Source organism: Bufo bufo, chromosome 5 (assembly GCF_905171765.1).
Source record: "Bufo bufo chromosome 5, aBufBuf1.1, whole genome shotgun sequence".
NCBI classification, from domain to species: Eukaryota; Metazoa; Chordata; class Amphibia; order Anura; family Bufonidae; genus Bufo; species Bufo bufo.
Window position 1 is genome coordinate 519,202,538 of NC_053393.1, and position 24,418 is coordinate 519,226,955.

A 24,418-nucleotide genomic window follows, 5' to 3' on the forward strand; every position below is an offset into this window, starting at 1 on the left:
CTATGGCCAATGCAGCTGCTTTTCAAAAGACAGGAAGTCGGCCTGCTGGCCAGTGTGAAAATTACAGGATTATATAAGATTTTATTTTAATAAAAAATAGTGACATTGAAAAATTCTAAGACAAATATGTTTAGGTGGGATCTTACATACCCCCCCGTTATCTTGTCAACAGGCTCCGGCTGTGCTCATATAAGTGATTCAGATATTACATACTGTATGGATTAGGGAATTGCTCTTCATGTAATCCCCTAGCCTACAATTTCAGGTTAAGTGCTCAATTATCAGATGGCAACTTGCCTGTACCGGTGGTTCTCTAGTATCTGATTCAGCATATAACCTCTGTGTTTTGGGGTCCTACTTACACCATGTCCAGAACAGATCTTTTTGGAGCTGCCGAGACAAGAACTGAAATTAAAGGGATCTACAGGAAGACATCTATGGTCCAGGCACATCATCTGCTCTCCACATGGTGTGCCATCTTCTACATAGCCAAGATCAGTTTCCTCGTCCAGCTTTACATGTCCACCGCTGAGAAGATAAAGTGCACGTTCACATTAGTATAATAAAAGTGAATTAGGATTTTCTATTAGACACAAAAGGCCCTCGTCTGTGGTGGACCTTGCCGGACAGGTCAGTAGTCTAGAGGCAGAAACTTTTCCTTGCATGACCACACCTTTTTGAAACCCACGCCCCATTTAGGTGTACAGTAGACCACACCCCACACCCTTTTTTGAAACCCACGCCCCATTTAGGTTTACAGTAGACCACACCCCACATCCTTTCTTGACGTGCAGTCGGTGCTGACAGTGTCAGAGTGTGTAAGACACAGCCTGTGTGTGTAGTGACAAGGTGGACCTCCCCTTTAAGAATTATTACTCTCAATCATTTGGTTTACCTGCAGTTTAAGAATTTTCCTTGATTTTGGACAGATGATGTTGTAATTGAGTCAACCAGTTCCCCAAGTCTTGGCAACCCCGAAATGTTGGTACACAAAAGATAGCCGCAGAGGACATCCCTAAAAAGCAGAGAGGAACACAGGCCAATAAATCATGATGAACAAGGCGTTCATAGTTGGGAGTATACTGACAAAGGGGCAGTCTGTATCTTAAAGGGGTTGTCTAGGATTTCAAAAACATGGCTGGTTTTTCTTACAAAAACGGTGCCACGCTTGTTCACAGCTTGCGTTTGGTATTGCAGCTCAACGCTATTCACTTTAACGGAGCCGAGCTGCAAAACCATATACTACTCATGGGGTTCAAATTAGATTTGGCTATAAATCAGCTTAGAAGATCATTCAGGAGAGGGCAGAGAGGAGCTGCCGACTGAGCAGTCAGATCATCTACTGTATGTTCTTATAATACATGGAAACTGCAGAAGCCAACAGTGCAAAATCTTTAATAAAACCATATTGCAAAAATGCTTTTAGGACAAATACATACATTTAAGGTGGTTTTCTGGGCTCAGAATATTAATGGGCATCAATATCAGATTGGTGAGAGTCTTAAAAAAGCACTCCCACAACATTTTTTATTCTCTGAAAGGTACATGATGTAAACTGTAGTGAAGGTAATCTTCTTACCAGTGTCAGGGTTATAACCAGGGGAGGACCCAGGAATTTTGTCTAGGATGGGTTCTGAAAAGGAAACAAGCGGAGTACGGTACCAACATTTTGGCCCCGCCCATCTTTCTAAGGCCATCCTATTAAAAAAATGTGGCGCGCTTAGTGCACCGCGCAAAATTTTTGGCCCCCACCCATTGTTATAAGCCCCTCCTACATATAATAGGCCACTCCCAACAAACACTGTACAGCGGAAATTATATTGTTGAGGATGAAGGTAAGAGTCTCACCCTCATCCTACATGGACGCACTGTACTCAATACTCAGGGCCCCGACATAATGTTCCTGTACTCACACTCACACTGCCCCCCATGTAGCTCCATGACAGCAGCTGTTGCAGTTTCACTTCCTCCCTCCTAGTCCTGAAGGCGCCAAACGAGGAGTGAAGGAAGAGCTGCGCGATATTGAAGGTGTGTAGGTCCGGGTGGAGGCCCGGCTCTACACATCATACAGAGAGGGGAGGCCAGTCCTGGCTGCACTGCCTGCTTCACATTATACAATAGACAACAGCAGCCTACAACCAGGAAGCTCCTCTGCTCTCCTTCCTTCCCAGATCCTGCTCAAGGCCTGTGGTTCCCCCCACCATCCACCACCCGCCCGTGGCCTGCTGCCCCACTTGGCCGTCCTCACCCAGCTCTGAATCCTCCTTCTGCAAATAGCACCACATACCTCTTACATCCAGTGAGATCTCCTTTCCTCATCTTCTCCAATCAGACCAGACCGCCATGATGATTTTTTAGCCATCTCCCGTCTCTGCAGAGATTGAGAAACAGACATTAGTTTCCCACTTTTCCATCATCTTCACATCTTTTGAACACCCTTTCCTGCCACCCCCAATACTATACTGCAGAAACAGTCCCCCCTGGAAATACTACTACCACACAGATAGTGGCTCTTCAACAATTATTGGCACACAGTGCTCTAAACAAAATAACTGCGCCCAGTAAATAATATCCCGGACACTAATAGTATAAACATAATGTCCCCAAAAATAATTGTGCTAAGCTGATACTGTGCCAGGGTGCCCCCCACAGTAACAGTGCTCCCCAAAATCCCACCAATAGAAATAATTGTCTGCCAGAGAACACTTAGTAGTAATAATGCCCCCATAGTGCCCATACTAGTAATCATGTTCCCCATAGCCCCCCAGTAGTAGTAAAGCTCACCATAATGCCCCCTAGTAGTAACAGTAGTAATAATTCTCCTTATAATATGACAGTACAAGAAATACCCCCGCTTAGTGCCCGCAGTAGAGCTAATGTCCCCATAATGTATGCCAGTATAAAATACCCCATCTTAGTGCCCCCAGCACATGCCTCCATTGTGCTCCTCTCCCCTTCCCCATAGTGCCCCTCATAATATGCCAGCAAAAAATGCCCCTTCTTAGTGAACCCAGATGCTACTATAGTGCTCCCCTCCCCCATAATATGCCAGTAAAAATGCCCCTTCTTAGTGCCCCCAGCAGATGCCCCTATAGTGCTCCTCTCCTCCATAATGTGCCAGTAATAAATGCCCCTTCTTAGTGCCCCCCATAATGTGCCAGTAAAAAATCCCCCTTCTTAGTGCCACCAGATGCCCCCATAGTTCTCTCTCCCCCATAATGTGCCAGTTAAAAATGCCCCTTCTTAGTGCCACCAGATGCCCCCATAGTGCTCCTCTCCACCACAGTGCCTCCCATGTGCCAGTAAAAAAATGCCCCCTTAGTGCCAGATGCCATAGTGCCCCCTATAATGTGCCAGTAAAAAAAAAATGCCCCTTTAGAGCCACCAGATGCCCTCATAGTGCTCCACTGCCCCATAGTGCCCCAAAATAATGCCCTATAGTGCCACCAGATGCCCCATAGTGCCGCTCTCCCCTATAGTGCCTCCCATAATGTGCCCATAAAAAATGCCCCCTTAGTGCCACCAGGTGCCATAGTGCTCCCCATAATATTTCAATAAAAAAAGCCCCTTTAGAGCCCCCAGATGCCCCCATAGTGCTCCCAAATAATGCCCTTATAGTGCCACCAGATGCCCCATAGTGCCCTCCCAAAATGGACCAGTAAGAAATGCCCCCAGATGCCCCCCCAAAATGTGCCAGAAATAAATGCCCCCCCAAAATAGGCAAGTGAGAAATACCCCCAGATGCCCCCATAGTCCCCCCCAAAAAACGGGCCAGTAAGAAATGCCCTAGTGTCACCAGGTGCCCCCTATAAAAAATAAAAAAAACAAAACAAACACACTAATAATTACCTTCATGAGGCTGGCAGTGATGCGATGCAGGCCTCTTCCGGTCTGTGTCCGCCGCTGTGTGCTGCCCGGCTCAGGCGACGGGGTGATAATGACGTCATCGTGCTGCCTGAGCCGGCCTCTAATGAACGGGGAAGGGAGACGCCTCTCCCTCCTCTGCCCCGCCGCAGCACAGCCATCTGTATCGCTGTCCTGAGGACGGTGATACAGATGAATATAGAGATGAGCGCTTCCACAATGGAAGCGATCATCTTCTACTGCCCCCCACCGTCGCCCGCAATTAGAACCAGGGCCGCGCCGCCTGTGCGGCCCTGAGTGAAAAAAAATATATAACAATAATGAATGGTTCTAGGGGGTTCTAGACCCGTTGGACCCCCCTGTTGGTGCGCCCCTGGTTATAACCTCCCTTCTGATCCTCAGCTGTGTCATCTGACCAGCACTCTGATCTCCAACTGACACAGGACAGGAACTCTATTCATTCCTATGAGACTGACATTGAGGCCCATAGGAATACATAGAGAAACTGGCTTCCTGTCCACACATTATTATTATTATTATTATTATTATTAAAGCGCCATTCATTCCATAGCGCTGTACATATGATAAGCGGTGCACATACATAATACAGACAATTGCACTAATCATAAACAAGACAAGTTACAAACTGGTACAGAAGGAGAGAGGGCCCTGCCCGTGAGGGCTTACAATCTACATGGTATGGGAGAAGGACACAGTAGGTGCGAGTTAAGTTGGTCATGGCGGTATAGAGGCAGCGGGGTCACTGGTTGTAGGCTTGTCTGAAGAGGTGGGTTTTCAGGTTTCTTTTGAAGGATTCCAATGTAGGTGAGAGTCTGATATGTTGGGGTAGCAAGTTCCAGAGTATGGGGGATGCACGGGACAAATCTTGGAGTCGATTGTGGGAAGAGGCAATAAGAGGAGAGGAGAGAAGGAGGTCTTGTGAGGATCGAAGAGTGCGTGTGGGGATGTATCGGGAAAGTAGCTCAGAGATGTAGGGAGGGGACAGGTTATGGACGGCCTTGTATGTATTTGTTAGTACTTTGAAGTGAATTCGCTGGGCAATGGGGAGCCAGTGAAGGGATTGGCAGAGGGGAGAGGCAGAGGAGTAATAGGGGGAGAGGTGGATTAGTCGGGCAGCAGAGTTGAGGATAGATTGGAGGGGTGCGAGAGTGCTAGATGGAAGGCCACAGAGGAGAATGTTGCAGTAGTCTAGGCGAGAGATAATGAGGGCATGTACAAGAATTTTCACAGATTCAAAGTTAAGGAAAGCACGGATGCGGGAGATGTTTTTGAGTTGGAGGCGGCAGGTGGTGGAAAGAGCTTGGATTTGCGGTCGGAAGGAAAGTGCAGAATCCAAGGTCACTCCAAGGCAGCGGACTTTGTTGACCGGGGAGAGTGTGCAGCCATTGATCATGATAGATAGGTCTGTTGAGGGGGTTGAACAAGATGGGGGAAAGATTATGAATTCTGTCTTATCCATGTTAAGTTTTAGAAAGCGAGAGGCGAAGAAGGATGATATAGAAGATAGACATTGTGGGATTCTTGATAGTTAGGTGGTGATTTCTGGACCAGAGAGGTAGATTTGTGTGTCGTCAGCGTAGGAGTGATACTGAAAGCCATGGGACTCTATGAGCTGTCCCAGGCCAAAGGTGTAGATATAGAAGAGCAGGGGTCCTAGGACAGAGCCTTGCGGGACACCAACAGAGAGGGAATGAGACGAGGAGGTGGTGCGAGAGTGGGAGACGCTAAACGTCCGGTCTGTGAGGTATGATGTGATCCAGAAGAGGGCCAGGTCGGTGATGCCAAGAGATGAGAGAGTTTGCAACAGAAGGGAGTGGTCAACAGTGTCGAAGGCAGAGGACAGGTCAAGGAGAAGGAGGACAGAGTATTGTTTCTTGGTTTTGGCTGTCAGTAGGTCATTGGTGACTTTGGTAAGGGCAGTCTCAGTTGAGTGGTGGGGTCAGAAGCCAGATTGTAGGCGGTCAAAGAGGGAGCAGGAGGAGAGGTGGGAGGACAGTTCTGAATGGACATGTTGTTCAAGTAGCTTTGAGGCATACGGAAGCAGTGATATGGGGCGATAACTGGACAAGGAAGATGGGTCAAGTGAAGGCTTTTTGAGGATGGGTGTAATCGTAGCATGTTTAAAAGCAGAGGGGAAGACACCAGAGTTTAGTGATAGGTTGAAGAGATGAGTTAGGGCTGGGATAAACACTGTGGTGAGGTTAGGGATGAGGTGGGATGGGATTGGGTCAAGTGCACAGGTGGTCAGATGAGATTTGGAGAGTAGAGTGGAGAGTTTTTCTTCTGTAATGGTGGAGAAGCGGGTTTTGGGAGAAGGGGACCGAGCCGTTGTGTAGAGGGTCTGTGGGGACTGTGTGGTGAAGCTTTCTCTGATGTTGACTATCTTTTGTTTGAAATATTTGGCAAAGTCCTCAGAGAGGAGAGGGTGGGGGCGCTGGGGGGCGGAGAAGGGAGTTAAAAGTGCTAAAAAGTTGTTTAGGGCTGTGTGACAGGGAAGATATGAGAGATGAGAAATAGGCCTGTTTTGCATCAGCGAGTGAGGATTTAAATATGAGGAGGGATTGCTTGTATGCAGTGAAATGATCATTTGAATGGGATTTCTTCCATTGCCGCTCAGCAGCCCTGGAAGCTTGTCTGAGTTTTTTGGTCAGGTTGGTGTGCCAGGGTTGTCTGTTGATTTTTCGGGTTTTGTTGTGTGTGAGTGGGGCAACAGTGTCCAGATCTGTACTTATTGTGGTGTTATATAGGGTGGTAGCAGCTTCTGGGTCTAGGAGGGAACAGATGGTAGAGAGTGGGAGAAGAGAGTCGGAAAGCAAGTGAAAGTCGAGATGTTTAAGGTTCCTGCGGGGTTGTGCTAGTGTGTGGACCAGGGGAGCTGCAGAAGAGACCAGTGAAGAGAAGGTGAGTAGGTTGTGGTCGGATAGGGGGAGAGGCGAATTAGAAAGGTTAGATAGGTTGCAGAGGCGGGTAAAGATAAGATCCAAAGTGTGACCATTTCTGTGGGTGGGAACTGAAGACCACTGTGATAGGCCGAAGGAGGAAGCGAGTGACAGGAGTTTAGAGGCGGCCGAGTGGCATGTGTCAATAGGGATGTTGAAGTCACCCATGATGATAGTGGGGATGTCGGCAGAAAGAAAGTGTAGTAGCCAGGTGTTAAAGTGGTCAAGAAAGATGGTGGCTGGGCCTGGAGGGCGGTAAATGACGGCTACTTGAAGGTTGGAGGGAGAGTAGATGCGAACAGAGTGTACTTCAAATGAGGTGAGCGTAATGTAAGATGCTGTGTTATTTGGAGAGTCAGTGCTGGTCACATGACACAGCTTAAGATCAGAAGGGAGGTTATAACTCACAAATACAGTCTCTGGTGAGAAGGTTACCTTCTTTACAGTTGACATCATCTACCATTCTAACAGGACAGAGAATAAACATTTTTGTGGAAGTGCTTTTTTAAGGCCCCTTTTACACTATTCAAATTGAGCAGACGATTGTTGGGAAGGAAGCGTTCCTTCGTGACAATCGCCTGCTCGTCAGTAAAGGACAAACTTGCATTTACATGCAGCGATCTCCTCCACAGTATGGGGAGCCGTGATTGCTAATTCCATCATCAGTCATCCCCATACAGAATCCTTGTTTGCTGGGAGTAGAGTGCTGTTTAGATGGCAAAATCTGCTGCCCGCAAAGGATGATTTAGGTGTCCGCTCCAACAATCTAGTACCGGATCAACAAGTGTAATCAGTGGCACCTTTACACCAGCAGATTATCGCAATTAGCAATTATTTGCCTGTTGTTTGGGAAGTGTAAAGGGCCCTTAACTCTCTGCACCTCCCCAATCAAATTTTGACGTGCCTGCAGCAGCAGTACAAATGCTGTACACTCTTCATAGTTTACAAAGGGCCACCTACCTGCACACTACTTAGTAGTGACAGTGCAGGATATTTCAGCATCGTCCTGTTCACTTGAATGGAATGAGTTTTAGTATCAAGCACAGCCACGAATAACACAGGACCAAAGTAAAATCCCAGAAGACCCCTATAAGTGCCAGACATGATCCCTTTGCTTCAATTAAGCTCGAAGCAAAAAGCTAATTACGGTACTATACACATCAGCGCAAGGCGTTACTGCAACTATCGAAAAAAAAAAAAGGTGCAAGATGTGTATAGTATTATAACATCCATGTTAGAGGATTCCTTCTTACTGTTTGCTGCATTGTATCCAGGTGTCCATATTGCGGCCGCAGTTGCCTTTCTCGGTGCCTTCTATATTCAGCTTATCATAGCAGTACCTGTCCGCAACTGCCGCTTCTGAAACACAGCAAAGGGCAATCCTGAAAGATGTCGTCTCCGAAGCAGGCAATATGGTATACAACTGTGATAGTCGTATTGTATAGGGATGAGCGAACCCGTGGAAGTTCTGGTTCGCCGGGTTCAGGACCAGAACTTGACCCCAAACCCCAATGAAGTCAATGAGGACCCGAACTTGACCTTATTATTTTTCCGTTATAACATGGTTATATCGGAAAAGGATAGCATTCTTAAGACAAAATGCAAAAGAATATGGCCATTTAGGGGTTAAAAAAAAAGTGGTGAGCGCGGTGACATCATCGCGCACATTGCAGGTCCTGCTGAATGAAGATAGAAGAGACTGCTGCAGCGCAATAAAGTGAATGAGGCGAGTTGTTTTTTGTTTTTAACGCCTACATGGCCATATTATTTTGCATTCTGTTTTATGAATTCTATTATTTTCCGATATAACCAGGTTATAACGGAAAACAATAAAATCACCCGAATCACACTGAACCTCAGTGAAAAAGTCCGGCTTCGGGTCCGAGTCCCCGAACTTTGCAGTTTGCGTTCGCTCGTCCCTAGTATTGTACTTACCTAAAAGTATTGCATAGGTTTAACTGCTAGATTGCCAAATAAATGGTCTCCGCTCCAAGATAGCAACTAATAGAAACTGTTTGGAAATGACAGTGACCCTTTTATTGCTTATCCCCTACCCCCATGTCCTTGGATCCTTGGGACAGATTGAGGGAGGATAACATAGACCTCATGCATCAGTGGTCACGTGCCATTACTGACACATCATCACTGAGGCTATTGATTGACATGCATGCAGACGCCACGACACGCAGGGACAGGAGGCGTAGTGCTAGAACCAAGAGGCTCTGACCGGATTAGCAGTGTTTTCTGTATCTGCCTGGCCATCCCTAACATTTTTTATATCTCAGACAACCCCTTAAAAAGGCTGTGAAAACTTTTCTGGTCAATTTTTATATGGTGTCATTTTACTCATTTTGGGCAAAAAAAATTATAAGAATTTCAATTTGTCTTTGTTAAAAGTTTAAGTGTTTTTGTTCTACAGGGTTAAATATCAGTCTACCTGCAGAGTATCTTGCTTTCAGTTTCACTCTGAAGCGTCAGGTTGCTGCTCTAACTGCTCATTTATAGCCCTTATCTCTCAATTCCTGACTGCTCATAAACACTCATCATAGCTTAGTTCTTATTCTGACAAAAAGTGTTTATGAGCTGTCAGGAGATCAGAGAAAAGGTCTATACATAGCTGTCAGAATAGCAACCTGACAATTTAGTGTGAAACTTAAATCAAGATACTCTGCAAATGCCAGTCATGAATTTCCCTATCTAAGGGGTTGTCACTCCATTAGCAATACCTCATACCCTCATCTATTAGCCAGAGTGGGCAGCAGCTACAATGAGCATGGCTTACTGTAGAGCAGGGTTTTCAGTGTATATCAGCTGAATGCCCCCTGTCCAAACACATCACATCAAAGTACCCTCCAAGGCTAGGACTATAATGTTCTAAAACTACACTGCGTTAAAAGACGAACATTTACTTTAAACGCTATGGATACCTCAGGGGCACATTTTGTTGCAATGGCTATATTAAAGGATAAAAGCATATATGCCAGAGATGCCCAATCTGCGGCCCTCCAGCTGTTGCAAAACTACAACTCCCAGCATCCGGACGTCCGGGACTGTGCAAGCGCACACAGGCTGATGCTTTTTCCTATAGTGTGCAAGCACGACCATCGATGCTGGATTGCAGGGTGGTCATAACCATGGAAACGAACAGTGTATAATGTGATGGTAAAATGAATCCAGCAAGCAGAGGAGGCAATATGAACAATCACAATACATTAGTAAGTGCCTTGTATTAATTTTCTCTACATGATAAATGCCATTTGCTGAAGTGAGAGAACCCCTTTAAGATCACTGTGTAGATCGAAACGCGTTGACTGGTCCACAATATGCCACTGATTAGTGAAACGTGTTTCAATCGACACAGCAATCTTAATCATAACATGATTAAGACCACTGTGTTGATCAAAACGTGTTGAGTACTCCTCAATCAAGCACTGGAGTTTATTTTAACGAATATGAAATAAAGATAACACGGTTTTAAACTTCTGAGTGCTGGTCAATCGCCTTTTCGGATTTAACTACGTTACTGGAGTGAAGCCCATGCGCCGGACTTTTACCATCTGGGGTAAGTTTCCCATGCTCCCAATAAATGAGAACACACGCAGGCAGCAAAAGATAAACGCATAAAATGTTTCTGTTTTCTCAAATAATTGCAACATTTTAATAAAAACCCAATACAATAAAAAAATACAACAAAATATACACAATCCAATAACAAAATGAGCCCCAATGGCGCCCATAACATTTAAGGGTCTTCTTATTTTGTGTCTGGACCATGCATACTTACTGTCACCCCAGATGTATTTGCACTGCCTGTCTCTGGTTTTACATATTCCACCAGAACAAAGACCCTGAGATGATGAGAAAATTGGAGAAAAAGTTAAAATATTAAGAGGGAGGTAGATAAAAGCATACAGTATAAGAATAGGTGTAATATATATATATAATGTCCAAAAAAGAGCAGCACTCCAACGCAGGATAAAATAAAATACAAAAAGTTTATTCACCCATGGTGTAGCTACACCATGGGTGAATAAACTTTTTATATTTTATTTTATCCTGCGTTGGAGTGCTGCTCTTTTTTGGACATTATATTTTGGGTAAGCTTTATTCCCTAGAGCGTTCACACGGCCATTTCAAATCTTGATCGGTGCTGCCTCCCATTTTGTCTTTATTATATATATATATATATGTCCAGAAAAAAGAGCGACACTTTTCTGGACCTATTCATCAGGGATATCAGTCTATTCCCCTTGGGACGTGCACCCGCATCTTCTCTTTGCAGCCAGTGCCGCCATTTTTATATATATATATATATATATATATATATATATATATATATTACAAAGAATTGTAAAAATCCCCACACCTATCAAGGTCCCTGTTGGCTAAGTGCTGCAGACTTCAGTACATGATCACTCACACCTTATATGACATTTAAAGAGGACCTTTCACCGATCATGTCTGTTTTCATAGCTTCATGCATTCCCCATGTAATAACAATTCTGGAGCCTCTATTCTTATGTCTCTATGTTGTGCCATTCCTGTATTATTTCTACTATAAGTTATAAATGAATTGCTAGCAGTCTGCAGTAAGGGTACAGAGGGGAGGTAACTAGTTGGGGGGGGGGGGGGGGTGTACCTGCACAGACTGACAAAGGCAGCACTGATTGGATAGAGTCAGTCTGTGCAGGGACACGCCCCCACCTGGTTACCGCCCCTCTGTACCCTTACTGCAGACTGCTAGCAATTCATTCATAACTTCTAGTAGAAATAATAGAGGAATGGCACAACATAGAGACATAAGAATAGAGGCTCCAGAATTGTTATTACATGGGAAATGTGTGTAGATATTAAAACAAAAATGTCAGGATCGGTGAAAGGTCCTCTTTAATTGACTTACCTCTCGGTTTTTACAGGGATATCCATCTAATTTATGTATATTTGATGGACACTAAAAGAGACAGAACAAAGTATTAATACATAATTTCAGCAGAACAACAGAAAAAGCATTTTTTGGTTAATCTTTTTATATTGATGATAAGTGATGGTGGCAAAGAATAATATAGTGCATTCAGAAAGTCTTCAGACCCTTTCACTATGTTCACATTTTGTTATGTTGCGGCCTTGTGCTAAAAAAGAAAGTTCACATTTTCCAATCATTTTGGACTCAATCCCCCATAATGAGAACATGAAAACAGAATGTTAGAAATCTTTGCTAATTTATTGAAAAGGGAAAACTAAAATCTTGCATTGAGATAAGTATTCAGACCCTTCACTCAGGACTTAGTTGAAGCTCCTTTGGCAGTGATTACAGCCTTCAGTCTTCTTGGGGATGATGTCACAAGGTTTACACCTGGATTTGGTGGTTTTCTGCCGTTCTTCTCTGCAGATCATCTCAAGCCTCTGTCAGGTTGGATGCAGACTGTCGGTGGACAGACATTTTCCAGTCTCGCCAGAGATGTTGGAATGGGTTCAAGTCAGGGATCTGGCTGGGCCACTCAAGGACATTCACAGAGTTGTCCTTAAGCTGCTCCTGTGTTGTCTTGGCTGTGTGCTTAGGGTCATTGTCTAGTTGGAAGGTGAGTCTGAGTAGTGGAGCAGTCTGGATCAGGTTTTCATTAATTTACTGAGATGAGGCTTCTTTTTGGCCACTCTGCCATAAAGCCCAGATTGGTGATGGTTGACCTTCTGGAAGTTTCTCCCATCTGAACACAGGATCTTTGGAGCTCAGTCTGAGTGACCATGGGGTTCTTGGTCACCTGTCTTACCAAGGCTTTTCCCCCTTGATTAATTAGTTTGGTGGGGCTGCCAGCTCTAGGAAGAGTCCTGGTTGTTCCAGTCTTCTTCCATTTAAAAATGACAGAGGCCACTGTGCTCTTGGGAACCTTCAGTGCAGCAGGAATTTTTTGGTACCCATCTCCAGACCTGTGCCTTCACATAATCCCGTCTCTGAGCACTACAGGCATTTCTTTCCTCCTCATGGCTTGGTTTTTGCTCTGATATACATTGTCAGCTGTGAGACCTTATATAGACAGGGCCGTGTCCTTCCAAATCTGGTCCATTCAGCTGAATTTACCACAGGTGACTCCAATCAACTACTGTTTGAGAGATATCTCAATGATAATCAAATGAATCTGAGCTTTACGGTTGATTTTCATGTGCACACTATTTCATTTTTGGATCTTACTCTCCACGGTGATGTGGAAAAATCTGAGATAACCACTTGTACTTATAGAAAAGAGACAGCTGGCAATACCACTTTATTAGCCCTGTCCTGTCATCCGAAACACGTGGTTAAAAACATCCCTAGGGGTGAATTTATCAGATTAAGGAGGAACTGCTCAGATGATTCCACCTTCCTCGGAGAGGCGCTCGGCTGCAGATCAGAGGTGACGGCCAGTCTTTAATAGACACAGCTAAAAAAACAGCTCTTGCATTACCCAGGCGAGACCTGTTTTTTTCCTAAATATAAAAAATACAAAGGTTTAAAACAAGGAGGCCAGACTGCAATGCCATTCTTTATAACTAACTATAGTCTTGAGTATTTGGATGTCTGCAAGATTGTCAGAAAGAATCTGACAGTTTTGTGCACAAATGCCGCAGACAAAGGGAGGGGACAGTAACCTCCTGGTTTGGAAGGGGGCGCTGTAGCGCTGAGGTGTGTGTCTTGTTCTACATGTCAATTGCAATATGTGGGATGTACGTCCAATGCCCTCAAAGTTCGGATATGCAGACATATCTCAGATATCTCTCATGCTTTTGTAAAAAATGTGTCAGCAGTCAGCCAGCATTTTGCCTCTTGCCATCAGGGCAATATTGCTGCCATGAAAGTTCAGGGCATTGAACGAGTTAATTTTCCTAAACGGGGCGGAGACCATAGGAAAGCTCTTCCTAATAGAGAAGCTTATTGGATTTTTAGATTTCAGTCCTGTATGCCTTTGGGCCTTAATCAAAGACAAGATTTAATATTGCATTATTAGATGTATCTTCTTCTCTTGTCCTTTAGGGGCGGTTCTTGCGTGGAAGGAAGAGAGGGGAGAAAATTAAAAGATATATATATTTTTTTTTTCTCTCTTCTTCTCATGCAGTTCTGTTCCTGTGTCTCAGTGGTATATGCTGTGGGTGGGGTGAAAGCAGTCTAATTGCCAATTAATAATCCACAGCTGAATCACTGCTTTTACTCTGTATATAAGATTTGTCAGTCTTAGGCCCCTTTCACACGGGCGAGTATTCCGCGTGAGGTGAACGCATTGCACCCGCACTGAATACCGACCCATTCATTTCTATGGGGCTGTTCACACGAGCGGTGATTTTCACGCATCACTTGTGTGTTGCGTGAAAATCGCAGCATGCTCTATATTCTGCGTTTTTCACGCAACGCAGGCCCCATAGAAGTGAATGGGGTTGCGTGAAAATCGCAAGCAATGATGAGCTGTGGGCTAAAGGACCTTTGGTGACGTCAGATCACATGCTCCAATCACATGGTCCATCACCACAGGTCCTAGCCGGTAGTTCATCATTATAGAAGTAAAGAAGAGACCGGGAACTACGCGAACAAGAGAAGAAGGTGAGTTAATTTTTATTTATTTTTTTAACCCTCAATTGATCACTTACTAAGCATTCTGTATTCAGAATGCTATTATTTTCCCTTATAACCATGTTATAAGGGAAAATAATAACATCTACACAACACCTAACCCAAGCCCGAACTTCTGTGAAGAAGTTCGGGTTTGGGTACTAAACACGCATTACAATGTTTTGCACTCGCGCGGAAAAATCGCGGGTGTTCCCGCAACGCACCCGCACATTTTCTCGCAACGCCCGTGTGAAAGAGGCCTTATTCTCTGTGTCATGAGGAAGGATCTGTCATATATGTTGATCCGAAACATGTTGATGAAATGAGCCTGATGTTTGGTTTTTAAGCACGTTTCCTAATAAAACACGCACCGCGAGGTGAAGCTGGACAATCTACTTTTTTCGTGACTCCAATCAAGGTGTAGAAACATCTCAAAGATGATCAAAAGAAATAGGAGGCCCCCAGAGCTAAATGTCCCATGTCACAGCATAGGGTCTGAATACTTATGTCCAGTCAAAATTTTAGTTTTCTATTTTTAATAAATGTTCAAACATTTCTAAAATTCTGGTTTCATTATGAGATATTGAGTGCAGAATGATGTAGCAAAACTTGATTATTTTTTTTTTATATATATTTTAGCACAAGGCTGCAATAAAACAAAAAATGAAAACAGCGGTCTGAAGACTTTCTGAATGCTCTGTACATTTGAGATGGTCCCTTTTGAGGGAATAGGGAAGTAGAACCCCCTTTAGGACCCCATACTGGACAGCCACTACACAGAGATGCTCTGGAAACTGCGCTGCTACAAAGGAAATGAATACTCTGCTATACATGCCAATAAATGGGATATTTTTTTGGGATCAATTTAATAGTAAGGATATTCCCTTAGATAAAGAGGGGTTGTTCTAAGTGGACACATACACATTTTTCTGTTGTTTTTTTTTGCATGCAATAAATGATTTTTTTTTATGTTGTTACGTTTTTCAAGTCCTTTAGAGAAGCTTATGGGGGGAAAAGCACCAGCAAAAACATCAAACCCAGAGCATAATGTGTTTTTTTTTTCGTAGCAACAGGATATTTTTTTCCCCACACCGCTCTGAGCATTAAAGCAATGTAATGAGGATCCGTTACTTTACATATATAATGTAATCCCATTCAAACATTATACCTCAGCCTTCCAGAGACTGGCACTTTAGGGTTGGAAAAAAAAAAAAAAAAGATTAAAAATGAGGTATTACCTGGCTTGAATTTCCTGTACACATTTCTGGTATATCACAGTCATTCACAGCGTCCCGACAAAACACTCCTTTTTGAATAAACTTCAAGAAATATTGAGTTAAACAACTGCACATACCATAACAGAGGGAGGGCCTGGTCACATCACTTTATGGCCCAATACGACGGGAAAAAGCTCCTAGCAAATATGTCAAGTGTATGCATAGGTACATTTGACCTCCTTGGTATAAGTACAAGTCCGTTTTTTTGTTTTTTTACCGTGTAGTAAACCGAGCTTTTCTATGCAGAAGCATCCCACATAAAAACATATACAAGGAGATATACCTTTCTTTTTACATTGGGAGCCTATGAAAGTATGCTACTGTATGTTAGCCTGAATCTGACAAATATGCAGTGAGCGTTTTCCAGTATACTGTATATGTCAAGCATAGGCTGAAAAGGGATGTGAACAGCTCTAAGACTTGTCATTACAGCCTTTAGAAGTGTAATACAAACAAATGTATGCAATACAAGTGGATTTTCACCCAAAAAGTCAAATCAACCATATATTAGTAAAGCAGGAGTTAAAGGGATTCTGTCATGACATTTTAGCCCTATAACCTAAACATATGGCCAGGTCCGTACTAATAACATGAATCCGAAATTGTCCTTATTAAATGTGCCTGTGGCTCTATTAGCACATAAAACAGGTTTTTATAACCTGTCATTCACCTACCTCTTCATACAGTGTGCCCGGCCGCACCCATCTCCGTCTGGTGCCCAGCGCCGCCTTCCCAGTTGAAATCGCCGCCCTCCCTGTCTATAGTGCCGCCTTCCTCACCTCAGCGCCGCCTCCGCAATCCTCCGATCCCTCTGCCAGATCCCGCGCGTGCGCACTAGGCGGCGCTGAGGTGAGGAAGGCGGCACTATAGACAGGGAGGGCGCCGATTTCAACTGGGAAGGCGGCGCTGGGCACCAGACGGAGATGGATGCGGCCGGGCACACTGTATGAAGAGGTAGGTGAATGACAGGTTATAAAAACCTGTTTTATGTGCTAATAGAGCCACAGGCACATTTAATAAGGACAATTTCGGATTCATGGTATTAGTACGGACCTGGCAGGGGTATTCCCATCACATACAATGGGGGCATATCGCTAGGATATGCCCCCATTGTCTGACCAGGAGAACAGAGCGAGGAGAGAGCTGTGGCTGGAGGACCCGGCTGTGGCAGGAGCCAGCGCTTGGCTATTTTCAGCGGCCCCATTGAAATGAATGGAGGGCGGCTGCGCATGCGCAGTGCGCCCTCCATTAATTTCCCCGCTCCGTTCTCATTGTAGGTGCGGGTCCTTCTGGTAATGAGATTTTATTTACTTATGGAGATATTGTCATTTTTCTCTACAGCCGTGGCAGCCATTTTTGCTAAAGCGTCAGCAGAAAGTGCAGTTTATAAGAAGCTAATTCACAGATGTCACTTATTTTACATTTCACATTTTCCTGTGTATGGTTCTATTATTATCCATTATTATTACAGGGAGTGTTCATCAGTACGCACTTTTGAACAGAACCTGTCAATGGGAACCTCTGGCATTGAAAACGGAGAACGCCAATGTGTGAATTTCCTTATAAGAAAAAGTTCTGTAAAAGTGGTAATTAAGGGGCACATTTATTAAGACCGTCTCAAAGCTGTCGGTGGATCCTCCGCCAGTTCTAAATGTAAGATAGCTTCCTTGCGGTCTTACAATCAGACCTTTTTCTACGCCTGTAACAGGCGTAGAAAATGGTAAATGAGATGGGCCTGCCGGCCTGTCCTCTTCCCCACCCACACCACGCCCACTTTTTTAGACCTGGCATGAGCAAGGATGTGGCAGCTAACCGTTGCGCCGCAATCTGTGCTTGAAATACGCCTAATTTAGGTGTATTTCAGCATCTTAAATGACCCCCATTGTAATTAAACGGGCACAAGGTTCAAGCATGGCACATATGTATTACAAACGTCCATTGGCAGGGCTTCTGCAGTTCTTTGGTAAACTCTAGTGAGGAGCAGAAGTTGTGTTCGGCCATGTTTCCTTTACCTGGCATTTGGAGCAGCACAGCCCGTCACTGCACTGTGATTCCTGGGTTAACATGCACTTCCTGCAGCAGTCCCCTCCCTGCACCGCACACTCCTGTGGAGCAAGAACAGAAAGGTAACTATACTAATTCCAAACTGATATTGCATCACCCCAAAAGCTCTCCTATAAGAACCTTTGACATGTCCTGCGAGTGCTTCAGTCTATTATGTATTCCAGTAAATGATGCCCATCGCACCCATTATGTACCGATGTTCTATTTGTGATCTCCCCCCTTGTGTCTCCTGCATCCCAAATCTCATATTGGAGAAATTGACTTATTCAACTTTACCAGTGGAATAAACAACAGATATCTATCAATGTCTTCAATCAACGTCTGGTTCCGTTATGTTCTCCCTCCCCTGAATCATCTCCCCTTATCTCTCTAATAATTTTCTGCACCCCTTCAGTCCTTCCTTATCATTCCCAAGTCACTATTCCACACGTCAGTGACCCATTCCAGTCCATGTATTCATGTCCTCACTGACCCCTGCCTCAAGTGCCATCTCACCCCTCTTACTAGCGCCCATCCACCTTCTCATGCCATTTCTTCCCATGAGCCATCTCTCATCCCTGACACCACCCATCCCCCTTCTCATGCCACTGTGACATGTGCCATCTCTTACCCAGTCCTCCAACTCATGCTGCCCATCCCTACATGCTATGTCTTACTCCTGCCATCAGTCCTCCATCTCATGCTGCCTATCCCCACGTGCCATCTCTTACCCCTGCCATCTGTCCCCTGTCCTCCAACTCATGCCACCCATCTTCATGTGCCATCTCTTACCCCTGTCATTAGTCCTCCATTTCATGCCGCCTGTCCCCATATGCCATCTTTTACACCTGTTATCAGTCCCAATCCTTCATCTCATGCCACCCATCCTCATGTGCCATCAGTCTCAGTCCTCCTTCTCACGCCTCCTATCTCCAAGTGTTATCTCATCCCTGTTACCAGACCTGTCCTCCTCATGCCGCCTGTCCCCATGTGCCATCTCTTACCCCTGCCATCAGTCCTCCATTTCATGCTGCCCATCCCATATGCCATCTTCCACACCTGTCATCAGTCCTCAGTCCCTGTCCTTCATCTAATGCTAGTCCTTCATCCTCATGTGCCATCAGTCTCAGTCCTCCTTCTCACGCCTCCTATCTCCAAGTGTTACCTCACCCGTTACCAGACCTGTCCTCCTCATGCTGCCTGTCCCCATGTGCCATCTCTCATCCCTGCCATCAGCCCTCAGAAGCATGCACACTGAGCAGGTGTGCCCCCCATATGCAGAGGCATTTCAGTCTGTACATCAAGTACCTAGAATTCTCAGAGGAACCCAAAAAAGACGTTCAAGCAGAAGAGAAGAAAGAAAGGCGTCTGAATGGGAGTGCAACTGCGATTTCCGAAGTGATGGAAGCGATGGAATAGAGTATAGTTACTCTTTAGTTACAACCCGCTCATTACATAAAATGGCATTTGGCAAGGGTGAGGGTTTTCATATCATAAAGCCAGGCTATGCAGCTGCTCAGGGCCCCTTGGAAACTGGTGGTCCCGCCGTGGGTGAGGATAAGTTGCGCTGAGGTCCACATTTCAGCTTATACTACGTCCTGTGGTAAGGACACCTTCAGAGGACTTGTGGAGCCCATGTCTTGATGGGTCAGAGCTGTGTTGGCAGCATAAGGAAGGATCTACACAATATTAATGTAATGGCTGATCTGTGTATATATACTGTCCCCGAGTCAGTACTATCCAGAACTGTCTCTATATCTAGTGTACAGTATGTATATATATATATATATATATATATATATATGATGTATTTACCGCTGCAGTGCCGCAGTCACATTCTTCTCCAACTTCAACAAAGCCATTGCCGCACTCAGGGGGATCCAAGAGCTGAAGAGTCAAAGACGAGAGTTATACCGGAGCTAGAAACACCAGTCATACCAGCAGTGGGGCAGCCCCTGACCAGTGTAGCATTAAGGGCCCCATCTAACACCCCCGAAGAGCAATGACACGCACCTTTAATGGTTTATTGAACAGACAGGCTCCACCGCCGCTGCTCAGAAAGTCGTGGTATTCTTCTACATCACAGGAGGAGAACTTGTTGGGGAGATAGTAGCTGTGAAACAGGAACCGGTGGTTATCTTCATGTAAAGCCTCTACACTCATAACCACGAGGGTAGCAGGCAGAAGAAAAGGGAATGTTAACAATGGCATCACAGAGGACCCGGCCCCTCTCTGACATGTCTGTCTTAGCAACTACTGTACTTGCATCCTCCATGTAATAACAATTCTGGAGCCTCTATTCTTATGACTATGCTGGCCATTCCTCTATAATTTCTAGTAGAAGTTTATAGGGGGTGTCCCTGCAGGGTCTGACACTATCCAATCAGTGCTGCCGGTGGCAGACTGTGCAGGGACACACCCTCAGATGGACCTCTAATGGAGACTGCTAGGAATCCATTTATAAACTTCTAGCAGGAATAATACAGGAATGACACAAGATAGAGTCATAAGAATAGATGCTCCAGAATCATTATTACATGGGGAATGCAAGTAGTTATTAAAACGGACATGTCAGGAGAGGCGAGAGGTCCACTTTAAGTACTAGCAGGTAACTGCATTTGTGCTCACACAAGGAACGTGTCCAACAGCTTCCAAGCCAAGCTGAACCAGCGTCATATAGGGCATTGCGGTAGCTCAGGGGTTAAAACTACCATCTTACAACCTGGGGAGGAATCTGGCCAAGGATGACATCTGCATGGAGTCTATATGTTCTCCTATTCTAGTCCCCCCCCCCCCCCCCTTCCCCTCCGCTCCAAAGGCATAAGTCAACTGGCTTCCTATGAAACTAGCCCTAGTGTATGTGTGTCTGCTGAGGGGACAGTCTCTGTACAGCGCTACGCAATATGTTACCGCTATATAATAATACCACGGGGGTGCGACAGGGGATAAAGCTTCATGAACTGAATATCTCTCGCAGCATCCAGCCCTGCTTTGTGCTCTGTACGTCGATGGCCTCATTTACTGCGTTATTCCTATTATGATCATATAGCCGTCAGAACGATTCAAAGACCTGCACTACAAAGATCTAAGACACGAGCGACGCCATGCACTTCACTACAATAGACTGATATTTACTGATGACCAATCCCTCCGATATCACAAAGCCTTTCATCTTTCCCGAGGCCATCTAGGATCAGTCGTGGCTTGTGGCTCTTACGAGGGGGGCTCACTAGACTGACCGCTAAATGCTGCTTTGAAATCCAATTAGAACCCCAGGACTCCATTAGACTTCAATGAGGACGATCTGTTTGGTTTAATGAGTTTCATTAGGGACTATATGGCAGTAGTTTTAGAAGGTCTGTCCACTGGATAATAGGAATGTAATGACAAACACTGACGATCAATGGAGAGCAGCAAACAGCACCTGTCACCACTGTTACCCTGTAAATATACTGGTCCCAGAGCGTATGGGTGCCTTTCAGATGTGGTCTGAGTTATATGGAAACAGAGCTTTAAAGGGCATCTGTCAGCAGCTTTGTACCTATGACACTGGCTGACCTGTTACATGTGCGATTGGCAGCTGATGGCATCTATGTTGGTGCAATGTTCATATGTGCCCGCATTACTGCAAAAAAATTATGTTTTAATATATGCAAATGAGCCTTTAGGAGCAATGGGGGCGGTACCATTACACCTAGAGGCTCTGCTCTCTCTGCAACTGCTGCACCAGGGCCAGGCAGTATAAACGTGATCACACATGGTCCTGTCAATCATAGGGCAGATGCCTTTAGCTGCCAAGCGCACATGTAAAAGGTCAGCCAGTTTCATAGGGACAAATCTGCTGACAGATGCCCTTTAATAATATGGGATCATGACAGCAAATAACTGCAGGTAGGGCTGAATTATAGGGAGAACACATGAGGCCTCAACTACCTTGAGGGGCCTGGCATTCTCTAGCCATGGCAGGTAATATTGGGGTAGTGAATGCACTGCACACCTCTGGACACCCCACCTCTCGAGAGACTGGGGGCCCCTGATGGCTGTGTGCCAATTCTATTTAGCCGTGAAGTAGTCATGTAAGCTCGTGGCTCATGTTTCTTAAGTCTAAGGTCAGTTCACCTCAAATCTGCAGTGAATCCACAGCATAAACTGTATGTGTAGTGTGGATTTTGCTGTGGAATCACTGGTACATTCACAGGGGTAAAACCTGCGCTGCAAATTCACTACAGAAATTGACATGTAAGAATCTCATCCACATGAATGTTACTGTCATCCACTGTGGATCTAACCTGCACAACAGTAACATTCATGTGGATGAGATTCTTACATGTCAATTTCTGTAGTGAATTTGCAGCGCAGGTTTTACCCCTGTGAATGTACCAGTGATTCCACAGCAAAATCCACACTAGACATACAGTTTATGCTGTGGATTCACTGCAGATTTGAGGTGAACTGACCTTAGACTTCAGAAACATGAGCCACGAGCTTACATGACTACTTCACGGCTAAATAGAATAGTCAGTTTAGGAGGCTTGATAAGCCTGCCTGAAAAGATATGTTTTTAAGGCACGTTTGAAGGTGGAGTTGTGAATTGACCTGATATTCCAGGGTAGAGCATTTCAAAGAGTAGGTTCAGCTCAAGAAAAGTCTTGACGAGAGTGAGAAGTACGAGTTATAGAAGATTTTAATCTTGGATCACTAACAGAACGGAGAGCACGAGTAGGGTGGTGGATGGAGATGAGGGAGGAGATGTATGGAGGTGCAGCACTGTGGAGAGCACGAGTAGGGTGGTGGATGGAGTAGAGGGAGGAGATGTATGGAGGTGCAGCACTGTGGAGAGCACGAGTAGGGTGGTGGATGGAGATGAGGGAGGGGATGTATGGAGGTGCAGCACTGTGGAGAGCACGAGTAGGGTGGTGGATGGAGATGAGGGAGGAGATGTATGGAGGTGCAGCACTGTGGAGAGCACGAGTAGGGTGGTGGATGGAGAAGAGGGAGGAGATGTATGGAGGTGCAGCATTGTGGAGAGCACGAGTAGGGTGGTAGATGGAGATGAGATGTATGGAGGTGCAGTCCTGTGGAGAGCACGAGTAGGGTGGTAGATGGAGAAGAGGGAGGAGATGTATGGAGGTGCAGCACTGTGGAGAGCACGAGTAGGGTGGTAGATGGAGATGAGGGAGGAGATGTATGGAGGTTCAGCACTGTGGAGAGCAGGAGTAGGGTGGTGGATGGAGATGAGGGAGGAGATGTATGGAGGTGCAGCACTGTGGAGAGCACGAGTAGGGTGGTAGATGGAGATGAGGGAGGAGATGTATGGAGGTGCAGCACTGTGGAGAGCAGGAGTAGGGTGGTAGATGGAGATGAGGGAGGAGATGTATGGAGGTGCAGCACTGTGGAGAGCACGAGTAGGGGGGGTAGATGGAGATGAGGGAGGGGATGTATGGAGGTGCAGCACTGTGGAGAGCACGAGTAGGGTGGTAGATGGAGATGAGGGAGGAGATGTATGGAGGTGTAGCACTGTGGAGAGCACGAGTAGGGTGGTAGATGGAGATGAGGGAGGAGATGTATGGAGGTGCAGCACTGTGGAGAGCACGATTGGGGTGGTAGATGGAGATGAGGGAGGAGATATATGGAGGTGCAGCACTGTGGAGAGCTTTGTGGGTGAGGGTGAGAAGTTTGAACTGTATCCTGTGGTGGATGGGCAACCAGTGAAATGACTGGCACAGACTAGTAGCATTAGTATAGCGGTTGGATAGATTGATGAGCCTGGCTGCAGCATTTAGGACAGACTGAAGGGGGAGAGTTTAGTGAGAGGGAGACCGGTTAGTAATGCGGTGCAGTAGTCAAGACGAGCATGAATCAAGACAAGAGTCTTGGCCATTTCCACTGTAAGAAAAGGGCGGATTCTGGCGATATTCTTGAGGTGCAGATGACAAGAGCGTGTAAGTGATTGGAAATGGGGAACAAAGGGAGGATCCGAGACAAACGTGGCCCCAAGACAGCGGGCGTCCTGCCCAGGAGTTATGATAGTGCCGCAGACCGAAATTGAAATATCAAGTTTAGGTAAGTTAGTAGATGGGGGAAAGACAAGAAGTTCAGTTTTTGAGAGGTTCAGTTTTAGATACAGAGAGGACATGATGTTAGAGACAGCTGACAGACAATTACAGTATTTTCCGGCATATAAGACGACTTTCTAACACTAGAAATTATTTTCAAAAGTCGGGAGTCGTCTTATATGCCGGGTATACTCAGATCCGATGGTATATTCTAACCCCCAGGACGCTTGCCTGGGGGTTAGTATATACAGGGCCCTGCCGCTCACAGGAGTACATTTATAAACTGTAATCCTTAACTTTAACTTTAATCAGCGCTCATCTGTTTACTAGGGTACCTTACTCTCAGCTCCGGTAACAGGCAGTGTGGGCGGCGCTCACTCACTGACATCACGTGCCTGCACCGCCTAGTGGGAGGAGCATGCGCGTGACATCAGTGAGTGAGCGCCGCCCGCACTGCCTGTTACCGGAGCTGAGAGTAAGGTACCCTAGTAAACAGATGAGCGCTGATTAAAGTTAAAGTTACGGATTACAGTTTATAAATGTACTGCTGTGAGCGTCGGGGAGGGGGATCTGTGGATGGCATTGTTATGGGGAGGGGGATCTGTGGATGGCATTGTTATGGGGAGGGGGATCTGTGGATGG

The 24,418-nt window shown here is 45.5% G+C and overlaps 1 protein-coding gene across 6 annotated transcripts in view; it reads right to left on the reverse strand.

Moving 5' to 3' along the window:
- ADAM22 (ADAM metallopeptidase domain 22) overlaps nucleotides 1–24,418 on the reverse strand; it is a 281,199-nt gene that overhangs the window by 37,984 nt on the left and 218,797 nt on the right. For all 6 annotated transcript variants that reach the window (XM_040434533.1, XM_040434530.1, XM_040434531.1 and 3 more), the window contains exons 15-23: nucleotides 19,734–19,833; nucleotides 19,536–19,607; nucleotides 17,690–17,782; nucleotides 15,639–15,719; nucleotides 11,725–11,775; nucleotides 10,609–10,672; nucleotides 8,078–8,183; nucleotides 896–1,015; nucleotides 363–528 (exon numbers count right to left, since the gene is read on the reverse strand). In XM_040434533.1, the coding sequence (XP_040290467.1) occupies nucleotides 363–528; nucleotides 896–1,015; nucleotides 8,078–8,183; nucleotides 10,609–10,672; nucleotides 11,725–11,775; nucleotides 15,639–15,719; nucleotides 17,690–17,782; nucleotides 19,536–19,607; nucleotides 19,734–19,833 (853 nt within the window). The remainder of the gene's footprint in view (nucleotides 1–362; nucleotides 529–895; nucleotides 1,016–8,077; nucleotides 8,184–10,608; nucleotides 10,673–11,724; nucleotides 11,776–15,638; nucleotides 15,720–17,689; nucleotides 17,783–19,535; nucleotides 19,608–19,733; nucleotides 19,834–24,418) is intronic.